The 13,619-nt window shown below is 46.1% G+C and overlaps 1 protein-coding gene across 1 annotated transcript in view; it reads left to right on the forward strand.

Moving 5' to 3' along the window:
• Nucleotides 1–13,619, forward strand: part of CHAF1B (chromatin assembly factor 1 subunit B) — a 30,950-nt gene that overhangs the window by 4,204 nt on the left and 13,127 nt on the right. The window contains exons 4-8 of the mRNA XM_037737688.1: nucleotides 3,105–3,222; nucleotides 4,445–4,548; nucleotides 7,634–7,730; nucleotides 8,411–8,495; nucleotides 11,581–11,674. Coding sequence (XP_037593616.1) covers nucleotides 3,105–3,222; nucleotides 4,445–4,548; nucleotides 7,634–7,730; nucleotides 8,411–8,495; nucleotides 11,581–11,674 — 498 coding nt within the window. The remainder of the gene's footprint in view (nucleotides 1–3,104; nucleotides 3,223–4,444; nucleotides 4,549–7,633; nucleotides 7,731–8,410; nucleotides 8,496–11,580; nucleotides 11,675–13,619) is intronic.

The following is a 13,619-nucleotide window of genomic DNA, read 5'->3' on the forward strand; positions in this document are numbered from 1 at the left end:
TTTGTGAGACAGAGTCTCTCTCACTCTGTCACCCAGGCTGGAGTGGAATGGCGCAATCTCGGCTCACTCACTGCAACCTCCGCCTCCTGGGTTCAAGCAACTCTCCTGCCTCAGCCTCCCGAGTAGCTGGGATTACAGGTGCCTGCCACCATGCCCGGCTAATTTTTGTATTTTTAGTAGACATGGGGTTTTGCTATGTTGGCCAGGCTGGTTTCGAAGTCCTGAGCTCAGGCAGTCTGCCTGCCTCAGCCTCCGAAAGCGTTAGGATTACAGGTGTGAGCCACTGTGCCTGCGCTATTTGGGCATTAATTTTAAAGTGGGTTATGAAAGAATTCAGCAGTGGCCAAGTTCCTCACGGAGGGGTGCTATGCTCAGAAGCGCAGTGTGCCCTCCCACTGGCCCCTCTTCAGTGGGCCCTGAGTAGCCGCCTGTGTTTGATCTCCCGGTAAGAAAAGCAGTAGCTGAAAAGCACGTGAGCTGCCGGCACCCTGGAAACCCCTGCGATGCTCCCTTTCTTCACAGTGACATACTTGTTGTAATACCTGTGGTAGCCTCTGAATCGCTCCAGCAGCACCCGTCCAGGTGAGATCCTGCATTGATACCCAGCTTGGCAGCTCCTCTAGTTGGACATCCATGTGTTTCCTCCTTTTCCCTGCGGTGATTTTGTTCCCTGCTGTGACTGATACCGTCTTGAAGTCTTGATGTTGGCAGTGCCAGGATGTTGGAGGGTGCTGGGGAGGAAGCACACTGGGAGTGTCGTTAATGAATGGTCTTGTGATTTGTGCTTGGTTGGTGGAAATAGATTGATTCGTATTTTCTGCCTGTGCTTAAATGGGATAAAATTATACGGAAAAAGTAAACCAGGCTGAGTGCAGTGGCTCACACCTGTTGTAATCCCAGCACTTTGGGAGGCCGAGGCAGGTGGATCATTTGGGGTCAGGAGTTTGAGACCAGCCTGGCCAATGTAGAGAGACCTCATCTCTACTAAAATACAAAAACTAGCTGGGCATGGTGGCAGGCACCTGTAATCCTAGCTATGCAGGAGGCTGAGGCAGAGAATCACTTGAACCTGGGAGGCAGAGGTTGCAGTGAGCCAAGATTGGACCATTGCACTCCAGCCTGGGCAACAGAGTGAGACTCTGTCTCAAAAAAAAAAGTAAACCTTCTTACCATACTTTAAAACAATGTAGAAACTAGTACAAAATAAAACAGAAATCTAAAGGTTTTTTTTGCAGAAGGAGGAAAAGAGACCTGGTTGAGTTCAGTGCCATGATACCTGGAGTGTGTGAAGGTGTGCGTGTGTGTGCGTGTGTGCTCTCATTTGTAGTGGGAAAGGTGGGGAGCAGGAGCGTCATTTAGGGGTGGCTACATGCTGTTTCCCCTGCAGTTGCACATGTCAGCCCTCATTTTCCAAAGTTCCTTGGCCTTAGAGGCCCAGAAACCTGCTTTTGTCAGCATGCGGAGAGTGTTCATCCATTACGGCCAATGGCATCTTAACCAAGCTCCTAGACCAATATGTGCAACCAGGATTCCGGTTAACTTAGATGGGAATGCGTATGTCCTTACAACCCTATTCATTCACTCTTCTGCTGTGCACATTCCTAAAAGGGAAGCCATTGGATGGCCAGAAGGTTATGTGGTAATCGAGGAGTCAGAATGTGGGGAGTTAGCGGACTCAGACATTGAGTGACCTCAGGCTAAAGGACCTGATGTGTCTATAATGATATTAATAGTTGACACTTACTGGGGCTTACTGTCTGCCGGCTGTTTTTTTGTGTGTTATGTCCATTGGCCAGTTTAATCCTCACTACAGCCTGTGAGGTAGGTATACTGTTATCTCCATTTTTGGGACAGGGTCTTGCTCTGTCACTCAGGCTAGAGTACAGTGGTGAGATCAGAACTCAATGCAGCCTCCACCTCCTGGGCTCAAGTGATCCTTCCACCTCAGCCTCCCAAGTAGCTAGGACCACAGGTGTGTGCCACCACACCTGGCTAATTTTTTTGATTTTTAGTAGAGACAAAGTCTTGCTCTCTTGCCCAGGCTTGTCTTGAGCTCCTGGGCTCAAGTGATCCTTCTGCCTCAGCCTCCCAAAGTGCTGGTATTACAGGCATGAGCCACCACACCCTACTTGTTATCCCCATTTACAGGTGAGGAAACTGAGACATCAAGACCTTAAGGGACTTGCTGAAGGTTTTCAGCTGGGAACATTTGCCAACCTTTGCACTGGGTTTTTTGTTTTTGTTTTTTTTTTTTTTTGCTGTTTTGTCCTTCCTTCCTTCCTTCCTTCCTTCCTTCCTTCCTTCTTTCTTTCTTTCTTTCTTTCTCTCTCTCTTTCTTTCTTTCCTTTCTTCCCTCTTTCCTTCCTTCCTCTTTCTTTCTCTCTCTCTTTCTTTCTTTCCTTTCTTTCTCCCTTCCTTCCTCCCTCCCTCCCTCCCTCCTTCCTTCCCTTCCTTCCTTCCTTTCTTTTTCTTTCTTTCTTCTTTTTTTTTTTTTTTTTTTTTTTTTTTGAGATAACGTCTTGCTCTGTTGCCCCGGCTGGAGTGCAGTGGTGTGATCTCAACTCACTGCAATCTCCGCCTCCTGGGTTCAAGCGATTCTCCTGCCTCAGCCTCCTGAGTAGCTGGGATTACAGGCATGTACCACCACACCTGGCTAATTTTTGCATTCTTAGTAGAGACAGGATTTCACCATGTTGGCCACGCTGGTCTCAAACTCTTGACCTCGTGATCCGTCTGCCTTGGCCTCCAAAGTGCTGGTATTACAGGTGTGAGCCACCACGCCTGGCTGCTGTTTTGTTTTTCTACTCAGCTATTTATAGGTTATGCCTTTAGAATTGTTAATGTAGCCAGCCACTTTACAGTGTCATTTTGCTGGCTAGGGACCCTTCTGTTTAAGGTGATTTTGTATAGCACTGACCTAGTATGAATGTGAGTTTGAGGTTTTAACTCAGAAGGCAAGCCTGCTTTCCCTGTTGAAATGCTTGGAAGTAAATCATCGTGGCCAAAGCGTCCACTGAACAACATAAATGTGGTTGAATACCCTAAAAATCCTGACGTGAAGGGGTGTGGGTGAAGCGTGGGTCACGTGATTGCATCACCCGCAGATGCTGTCATCCTGCTGTGGAAGGTGAATGATAACAAGGAGCCAGAGCAGACCGCTTTTCAGGATGAGGACGAGGCCCAGCTCAACAAGGAGAACTGGACAGTTGTGAAGACTCTGCGGTAACCTGGGAAGGACCATGGCAGTGATCTCTGTTCATGATGAATGCATTACATGGAATACACCTTTTGACTTTTTTTAATCTTTTTTTTTTTTGAGACGGAGTCTTGCTCTGTCACCCAGCTGGAGTGCAAAGGCGTGAACTCAGCTCATTGCAAGCTCTACCTCCTGGGTTCACATGATTCTCCTGCCTTAGCCTCCCAAGTAGCTGGGATTACAGGCACGTGCTACCACATCCATCTAATTTTTTATATTTTTAGTAGAGACGGGGTTTCGCTATGTTGGCCAGACTGTTCTTGAACTTCTGACCTCGTGATCCGCCTACCTCCACCTTCCAAAGTGCTGGGATTACAGGCATAAGTCACCACGCCCGACCTTTTTCTTTTCTTTTGAGATAGGGCCTCATTGTCGCCCAGGCTGGAGTGCAGTTGTGTGATCGCAGTACCCTGCAGCCTTGACTTCCTGGGCTCAAGTGATCCTCTCACCTCCCAGAGAGCAGGGACTACAGGTACACGCCACCACGGCCTACTAATTTTTAAATTTTTTGTAGAGACAGAGTCTCACTATGTTGCCCAGGCTGGTCTAATTTAGAAGTTTTATTTATGTGAACCAGTCCTAAGATGACAGTTTTAAAGGATGAAAGCATAATTAAAGTGGATTTTCTTAGTTTCCCAACCTCAGGTGATCTTCCCTCCTTGGCCTCCCAAATTCCTGGGATTACAGGCATGAGCCACTGTGCCCGGTGAAAGTAGTTTTTTAATAACTATAGCTAATATGGTGCCAGTAGAAGTTTTGGAATCTCATTTTAATGCGTAGTTCCAGAGTTTGCCTTTATATTTTTGAAAACTTGTCCCTTTTTGAGTTAATAATTGCTTTTTTTTGTTATTTTTTATTTTTTTATTTTTTGAGATGGAGTCTTGCTCTGTCACGCAGGCTGTAGTACAGTGGCGTGATCTTGGCTCACTGCAACCTCTGCCTCCTGGGTTTTGGGGATTCTGCTGCCTCAGCCCCTGAGTAGCTGGGACTACAGGCATGCACCAGCACGCCTGGCTAATTTTTATATTTTGAGTAGAGATGGGGTTTTGCCATGTTAGCTAGGCTAGCCTTGAATTCCTGACCACAGGCAGTCTGCCTGCCTTGGCCTCCCAGAGTGCTGGGATTACATGCGTGAGCCACCACACCCAGGCAGTAATTGCTTTTTTCCTCTTTGTTTTTGGATTCTAGGGGCCACTTAGAAGATGTGTATGATATTTGCTGGGCAACTGATGGGAATTTAATGGCTTCTGCCTCTGTGGATAACACAGCCATCATATGGGATGTCAATAAAGGTAAATGGTATGTTTTGTTATTATCAGCAGGAAGAAATATTCTAAGTGTCTGTAAAAGCCTAAAAACCTAACTTGCTTTAACTGTTTTTTTTTTCTTGAGACAGAGTCTTGCTTTGTCGCCCAGGCTGGAACACGGTGGGGTGATCGTGGCTCATGGCACCCTCTGCCTCCTGGGTTCAAGCGATCCTCCTGCCTCAGTCTCTTGAGTAGCTGGGACTGTAGGTGTATGCCACCACATCCGGCTAATCCTTGTATTTTTAGTAGAGACGATTTCATCGTGTTAGCCAGGCTGGTCTCAAACTCCTGACCCAAGGTGATCTGCCCGCCTTGGCCTCCCAAAGTGCTGAGATTACAGGTATGAGCCATTGCCCCTGGCTCTGATTTGCTGTAACTTTTTTTATTTTTATTTTTTTGGAGACGGAGTTTTGCTCTATTCCACGTTGGAGTGGAGTGGCATGATCTTGGCTTACTACAACCTCTGCCTCCAGGTTCAGGAGATTCTCTTGCCTCAGCATCCCCAGTAGTTGGGATTAAAGGTGTGGGCCACCAGGCCTGGCTAATTTTTGTATCATTAGTAGATACAGGGTTTCACCATTGGCCAGGCTGGTCTCAAACTTTTGACCTCAAGTGATCCACCTGCCTTGGCCTCCTAAAGTGCTTGGATTACAGGCATGAGCCACCATGCCCGGCCTACTTGCTTTAACCTTAAAAGCAACACAACAAATTGTTTTAGTTAATTGAAGTAGATGGTTGGCTCAGCAGGATAGGGGTCAGTCCCATAAGCCATGGATCATCAGAGTGTAAGAGGCTTAGCAGCCTGTCATCTTACCTGCAGGCGAGTTACTGATGCTGAGGCCAGGCAAATCCCACATGGTGGGGCCTGCAGGTAAGATGACAGGCCCAGGCCCTGCCTTTATGGAGGTTAGGATCTTGGGAAGATTAACAAGTCACTTATGATTTATAGGGCATGGCATGCTGCTTGATGGGGTAGATGGGATCAGGTTTCCATTTCAGAAGATCAAGGAAAGCCAGGGACATTCTGTTCTCTAGCTGGGGAGACAGTAGACATGTAAAAAGTTATAGTGGTGTAAAAATAGCTGTGAAATGCCAAAAGCAAGCAGGGGCTGATTCCTGACCATTTTTATCCCCCACCACCCTTTACTCAAACTTTGTTTTCTGCTAAGACTCCTCCTGCCAATTCTACAACTCAAGTCCCTGGGGAGGGGAGTTGGTGTTGGCTGTCCCCCAGCATGGTGTCAGCCCAGTTCTCATCCGGTTTATAAAAATCTTTGCTTTTTTTAGTTCCATGCTGTCCAGCCAAGCCGTCCTCCATCCTGTCTTGTTTGTGTGCGTGTGTGTGTTTGTTTGTTTGTTTGAGACAGAGTGTCACTCAGTCGCCCAGGCTGGAGTGCAGTGGTGTGATCTTGGCTCACTGCAACCTCTGCCTTCTGGGTTCAACACTTCTCCTGCCTCAACCCCCAGAGTAGCTGGGATTACAGGCACCCGCCACCACACCCAGCTAATTTTTGTGTTTTTAGTGGAGACATGGTTTTTGGCCAGGCTGGTCCCGAACTCCTGACCTCAAGTGATCCACCTGCGTTGGCCTCCCAAAATGTTGGGATTACAGGCGTGAGCTACTGCGCCTGGCCAGGATTTTAGGTTTTATCTTGAGTGTGATGTGTTGCTACAGAACCTCACCAAAAACCTCAAAAAAAAAAAAAAAAAAAAAAAAAAAAAAAAAAAAAAAAAAAAAAAAAAAAAAAAAAAAAATGACCTGCCAGACACAGTGGCTCACGCCTGTAATCCCAGCACTTTGGGAGGATTGCTTGAGCCCAGGAGCTCAAGACCAGCATGGTCAACATGGCAAAACCCTATCTACCAAAAAAATACAAAAATTAACTGGATGTGGTAGTACGGGCCAATAGTCTCAGCTACTCGGGCTGCTGAATCTCTTGAGCCTGGGAAGTTGAGGTTGCATTGAGCTCTGATGGTGCCACTACCCTCCAGAACGAGACCCTGTCTCAAAAAAAAAGAAAAAGAAAAAAGGAATGGCCAAGGCTTCATAACTCCCTTGTCCTTTTATGCAGGCCATCTCTGTGTGCTCAATATTTTCCAAGTCCGTTTTCTATCCCTGTTCACATTGTCTGCTCTGGGCCCTCCTCATCTTTTTCCTGGTCTACTCAGTCACCTCCTAACTAGTGACACTTTTTGTCATCTTCTAAACCTGTTTGAACTTTAAAATGCAGATGACTTCTCAGCGCGAATCCCCACAGCCCTTTCCTTACACACACGGTCTGTAATGTTTCTCCTTTCCTCTTTATCTTCTGTTCTTGGCCTTCCACTGTACCCATTAGCAGTTTTAGTCACCTCTCACTGCTCCGTATTCACTTCACTAAGCTGTCTTTTTTTTCGGGATGGAGTTTTGCTCTTGTCGCCTGGGCTGGAGTGCAATGGTGCCATCTTGGCTTACTGCAACCTCTGCCTCCCAGGTTCAAGCAATTCTCCTGCCTTAGCCTCCCAAGTAGCTGGGATTACAGGCATGCACCACCATGCCCAGCTAATTTTTGTATTTTTAGTAGAGATGGGGTTTCACCACATTGGCCAGGCTGGTCTTGAACTACTGACCTCAGGTGATCCGCCCTCCTGCCAGCCTCCCAAAGTGCTGGGATTACAGGCAGGAGCCACCTCGCCCGGCCTCACTAAGCTGTCTTAACCCCGTGGATTTCCTTAGAATACCTTCTTCCACCCTTCATCTCCTCCTCATCCTGCCTGACTTGGAGAACTGAACTTAGATCTCCTGAGACCCGGTGCCCTATGCTATCAGCTCCCCCTCTTCTCCTGGTCCACATGTGTGATACTTGCCTGTTGATGGGTCTGTCTGATCTGTGAGCTCCCTGACGGTGGGGACTGCATGAAATCATCTTTGCAACCTCAGAGCCTGACACAGGGTTTAATACGGAGTCTCTCACTTATGCCCGCTGAGTGATACATGGTAAAAGGGAATAATATTTATGTCACAGTTTATACTATTTGGGCTCAAATAAGTTTTGATAATGCTATTTTGTGTGTGTGTTTTTTTTTGTAGGACAAAAGATATCGATTTTTAATGAACATAAAAGTTACGTCCAAGGAGTAACCTGGGACCCTTTGGGTCAATATGTTGCTACTCTGAGCTGTGACAGGTACATTCGGCTTTGGCAAGCTGTCTTTGTATTTACTTGGAATTTTCTGCAGAGAGATTTTTATCACAACTTAACCAAAATTTACCATAGTCTAGCTTTCATTCTTTTGTTCTTGCTTTTATACTCATTCTTATAATATGATCAGAAACTGGAAATTAATTAGGGCAAGTGCCTTACACGAAGTTTGTACTTAGTAAATCTTTTTTGTTTGTTTTCTGGAGACAGAGTCTCAGTCTGTCACCCAGGCTGGAGTGCGGTGGCGCAATCTCAGCTCACTGCAACATCTTCCTCCTGGTTTTAAGCGATTCTCCTGCTTCACTTTCCCTAGTAACTGGGATTACAGGTGTGCACCACCACACCCCGTTAATTTTTGTGTTTTTAGTAGGGACAGGGTTTCACCATGTTGGTCAGGCTGTTCTCGAACTCCTGACCTCAAATGATCGGCCTTCCGTGGCCAATGTGCTGGGATTACAGGCATGAGCCACCACGCCCAGCCTGTAATATTCTTTAGGTTGCTAATATTCACTTCCTTCATAATTATCCAGTTGTGAATATCACTGGTAAAAGCTTTTGCAGGCTGAAAATTGCAGTGGTAATAATTGGCTGTTGGTAATAAGTTGTTTCTGTGTGAAGCATAATTCGTGTACTAGAAGTGGTAAATCAATGTGTTCTTTCTTCAGGGTGCTGCGAGTGTACAGTACACAGAAGAAGCGTGTGGCTTTTAATGTTTCGAAGATGCTGTCTGGAATAGGGGCTGAAGGAGAGGTACACAATATTTTGCCATTCTTTTTCAGCAGCACTTTATTAGAAAGTCATGAGCTCCTCCTATACCCTTGTGGCCAAATCACTGGCCTCAAGCACCCCATTCCTGAACTATAATAAGGCTTCCTCTTGGACAGTGAAGGCTCAGTTAGTGTGGCGGGCTAATCTGTATAGAAATGGGGACATCTGGAGACCAAGGGAGAGCCACTGATGGAGGACAGGACAGTGGTTTTCAACCCTGGCTGCACTGTAGAATCACCTGGGAAGCATTACAAATATGGGTGCTGGCCAGGCGTAGTGGCTCACGCCTGGAATCCCAACAGTTTGGGAGACTGAGTTGGGCGGATCACTTGAGGTCAAGAGTTTGAGACCAGCCTGGCCAACATGGCCAAATCCCATCTCAATGAAATACAAAAATTATCTGGGCATGGTGGTACATAGCTGTAATCCCAGCTACTCGGAAGGCTGAGGCATGAGAATCACTTGAACGTGGGAGGTGGAGGTTGCAGTGAGCTGAGATTATGCCACTACACTCCAGCCTGGATGATAGAGCAAGACTCTATTTCAAAAATAAAATAAGGCTAGGCGTGGTGGCTCACACTTGTAATCCTAGCGCTTTGGGAGGCTGAGGTGGGCAGATCACCTGAGGTCAGGAGTTTGGGACCAGCCTGGCCAACATGGTGAAACCCCGTCTCTACTAAAAATACAAAATTAGCTGGGCATGGTGATGCATGCCTGTAATCCCAGCTAGTGAGGAGGCTGAGGCAGGAGAATTGCTTGAACCTGGGAGGCAGAGGTTACCGTGAGCTGAGATCGAGCCATTGCACTTCAGCCTGGGTAACAAGAGCGAAACTCAATCTCATATAAATAACTTAATTAATTAAAATAAAAATAAAAATATGGATGCCTTGGCCCCAGCCTGAGTGGTGTGATTCTCTTGGTTGGAGGTAGGCAGGGCCGCCATGATTCTCAGATGTAGTGAGGGCTGGTCACTACTGATCTGGGAAGATCCCTACACGAGGCAATGGAAGACAGGTGGTCCAACATTGGATCTGTCTGGCAGCATTCAGTTTACTGCCTTGGCAGGTAGATAGAGAGCTTTGGTAGCAGACGGCAGAGAGGCAGCCAAAAAGCTGATATTTAGGCATAGGAAGGATTTTGACTTTGAAAGAATTGGCAAATGAAAATAGGACTCTAGTCCTAAAGGACTCAAGGCTACTGAGGCAGGCATTGAGGTACAGGGGAGTAAGCCAGTTACTGGCTCCACATGGGAACTGGGTGCAAATCCCTCTAAGGAAGCAGGGTAAGGCAGTGTGGGCTGGCCACTGACAGGCACTGAGAGGTCACACCTGCAAAGTAAGAATAGTAATGTCAGCTGGATGCAGTGGCTCACACCTGTAATCCCAGCAATTTAGGAGGTGAAGGTGGGCAGATCACCTGAGGTCAGGAGTTCCAAGACTAGCCTGGCTAACATGGTGAAACCCTGTCTCTACTAAAAATACAGAAATTAGCTGTGCATATGGCGCATGCCTATAGTCCCAGCTACTCCGGAGGCTGAAGCAGGGGAATTGCTTGAACCTGGGAGGTGGAAGTTGCAGTGAGCTGAGATTGCGCCATTGCCCTCCAGCCTGGGCAACAAGAGTGAAATTCCATCTAAAAATAAATAAACAAATAAATAAAAGAATAGTAATGCCTACTTCCTTGTGTTCTTAAGAATTAAATGCTTGCTTGTTTGTTGAGACAGTGTCTGACTCTGTCTCCCAAGCTGGAGTACAGTGGTGTGATCTTGGCTCACTGCAACCTTTGCCTCCCAGGTTTAAGTGTTTCTCCTGCCTCAGCCTCCTGAGTAGCTGGGATTAGAGGAGTGTGCCACTATGCTTGGATAATTGTATTTTTAGTAGAGACGGGGTTTTGCTATGTTGGCCAAGCTGGTCTCGAACTCCTGGCCTCAAGTGATCTGCCTGCCTCAGCTTCCCAAAGTGTTGGGATTACAGGTATGAGCCATCATGCCCAGCACATGCTTGATGTTTATAAAATGTCAATAAATAATAGTAAGACCTGTGCTAGAGAGCTGTTCACGAAATGTTGTTTGGAAAGATTAATGGTAACCAGTTTAATAATCCACTATTTTCTTTTTTAAAAGGATACGTTTATTAATAGCTGAGGTCGTGGCATGTTCCTATAGTCCCTGCTACTCAGGAGGCTGAGGTGGGAGGATTGCGTTGAGCCCAGAAGTTCTAGATTGCAGTGACCTATGATTGCGCCACTGCACTCTAGCCTGGGTGACAGAACAAGACGCTGTCTCTAAATAAATGGGTTGGGCGTGGTGGCTCATGCCTATAATCCCAGCACTTTGGGAGGCCAAGGCGAGTGGATCATGAGGTCGAGAGATGGAGACCACCCTGGCCAACATGGTGAAACCCCATCTCCACTGCAAATACGAAAATTAGCTGGGCCTGGTGGCACGTGCCTGTAGTCCCAGCTACTTGGGTGGCGGAGGCAGGAGAATTGCTTGAATCTGGGAGGTGGAGGTTGCAGTGAGCCGAGATTGCGCCCTTGCACCCCAGCCTGGCGACAGACCAAGACTCCGTCTCAAAAAATAAATAAATAAATAAATAAAAATAAATAAATAGAGTGCATTCAGTTGGAAATTCTAAATGAATCCACGCCATAGAAAGCAAAGGTCTCCTGGTCATCTTCCCTCTGTCTCCCAGTCTCAAGCCCCAGTTGACCCACTGTTGACCCTGTGGTTTGTGTTCTTAAGAGTTTTAAAAAATAATTTTAGAAGCACATAAAACACCCATATATACATACAGCTTTACCTAACAAAAATTTGTAGTCAGTTTTCATGAATGATTACCCTTGCAGTGTTGCACAGTTACTTGATTTGAAATATATTTCAGTTTGATTTATGATTATGTCAACAGTAAATGACACTATAAAGAAAACCATAGGAACATACAGCATTTGGGAAGCCTTTATTGTGAGTGTGAAGATTTGGAAAAATGTTTAAACTTTGTGTGTATAGAAGAAACAAACAAACCAAATAATAAAAAATAATAATAAAAATAAATTTTATGTGTGGCAGGCAAGAAGCTACCGGATGTTTCACGATGACAGCATGAAGTCGTTCTTCCGAAGACTGAGTTTCACTCCTGATGGATCTTTGCTCCTCACGCCAGGTGTGTTTTGTAGCTTCGGATTTAAGGAAATGATGGCCAAGCAGGAATGTCTGCTCCTGTTTTACACTGCTTATCAGCTCAGTGAATGCTGATCAGAGCAGGGGTCCCCAGCTTGCAGGGGTCCCCAACTTGCCTGCCCGTTGGAACCTCCAGGGAAGCTTCAAAAAAACCCTGGATCCTATGTCCCACCCCCAGAGTAGTGTAATTGGTCTGGGTGGCCTGGCTTTTGGAATTTTAAAAAGATTTCCAAGTGATTCTCATGTGCAGGCAAGTTTGAGAGTTATGAGATTAAAGTGATAAGCATTTTCTCTTAGATAAATTTAACTTTTGGCTGGGCACGATGGCTCACGCCTGTAATCTTAGCACTTTGGGAGGCCAAGGTGGGCGGATCACCTGAGGTCAGGAGTTTGAGACTAGCCTGACCAACATGGAGAAACCCTGTCTCTAGTAAAAATACAAAAAATTAGCGGGGCATGGTGGTGCATGCCAATAATCCCAGCTACTCAGGAGGCTGAGGCAGGAGAATCGCTTGAACCTGGAAGGCAGAGGTTATGGTAAGCCGAGATCATGCCATTGCACTCTAGCCTGGGGAACAAGAGCAAAACTTTGTCTCATAAAAAAGGTCAGCCAAGTTTTATTGTCCCTAAAAAGGCGAGAGGCTCAGCCCAGCAAGATAAGGCCAGGTAGCATTGAGGCCAGAGTGCTCTCAGGGAACGATGCCTGCTCATCTCCATGGCTCCAGGACCATCCTGTGCATAAACATGACAACATCGACCAGGGTTGGGCCAAACGGGAAGGCACAGGGCAGGTTTGCCACTGGGTCCCATCCCAGCTGGGCCAGGGAGGGCCTGAGAAGGATATGAGTCACATATGCAGCCATGTAGGTGAGGCTTTAAAGAACACTGTGGAACATGTGGGAATGATACTTTGGCTTAGGAAGTCTCAGGATCAAGAAAAACTAGTTGTTTAGGTTATTTCCTAAAGTTAGTTATTAAACATTTATCATTAAAAGTTACTCACTAAAACCAGTAATAAATTCTTTTAATATATATTTTTTAAACGGAGTCTTTCTCTGTCACCCAGGCTGGAGTGCAGTGGCACCATCTTGGCTCACTGTAGCCTCCAGCTCCTGGGTTCAAGCGATTCTGCTGACTCAGCCTCCTGAGTAGCTGGGATTACAGGCACATGCCACCATGCCCAGCTAATTTTTTTTATTTTTAGTAGATAATGGGGTTTCACTATGTTGGCCAGGGTGGTCTTAATCTCTTGACCTCATGATCCGCCCGCCTCGGCCTCCCAAAGTGTTGGGATTACAGGCATGAGCCACTGCGCCCGGCCCCCCTTTTTTGTTTAATTGACAGATGAAATTGTATGTAGTTGTGTAGGACATGATGTTTTGAATTATATATATGTTGTGGAATGACTAAATCTGGCTAACCAGCATAGCATGATCTCACATAATTAGGATTTCTGTGGTGAGAACACTTTATATCTACTCTGTCAGCATTTTTCAGGAATGTAATACATTGTATGAACCATAATCACCATGTTGTGCAGGAGATGGATCTTGTGAAGGAAGACTCTATTGTTGAATGCATAGTGCTGGGGTAGCCAGCTATGTGGAGGAAGATAAAAGTGGACCCCTTGCCTCTATGTAAAAAACAAATTCCAGGTGAATTCAGTACTTAAACACAAAAGCTAAAAATAGATAACTCTTGTAAGGAAATGTAGGAGGACACGATTAAGACTGGAAACCCAGACGCTCTTAAGGAAGTAATAGACCCATGTGACTGTATTCTATGACAGACGATACAGTGAGCAAGATCAGTGGACAAAGGATGGAGCTGGGAAATACATGGTCTAGAGGAGAGAGGGCTCATATAGATCATCGACAATGAGCCCTTCCAAATTGATAACAAAAAAAAGAAAAACCCAAAAGAAAAAA

The sequence above is a fragment of the Cebus imitator genome, unplaced genomic scaffold, assembly GCF_001604975.1.
Source record: "Cebus imitator isolate Cc_AM_T3 unplaced genomic scaffold, Cebus_imitator-1.0 Scaffold41, whole genome shotgun sequence".
Classification (NCBI taxonomy): domain Eukaryota; kingdom Metazoa; phylum Chordata; class Mammalia; order Primates; family Cebidae; genus Cebus; species Cebus imitator.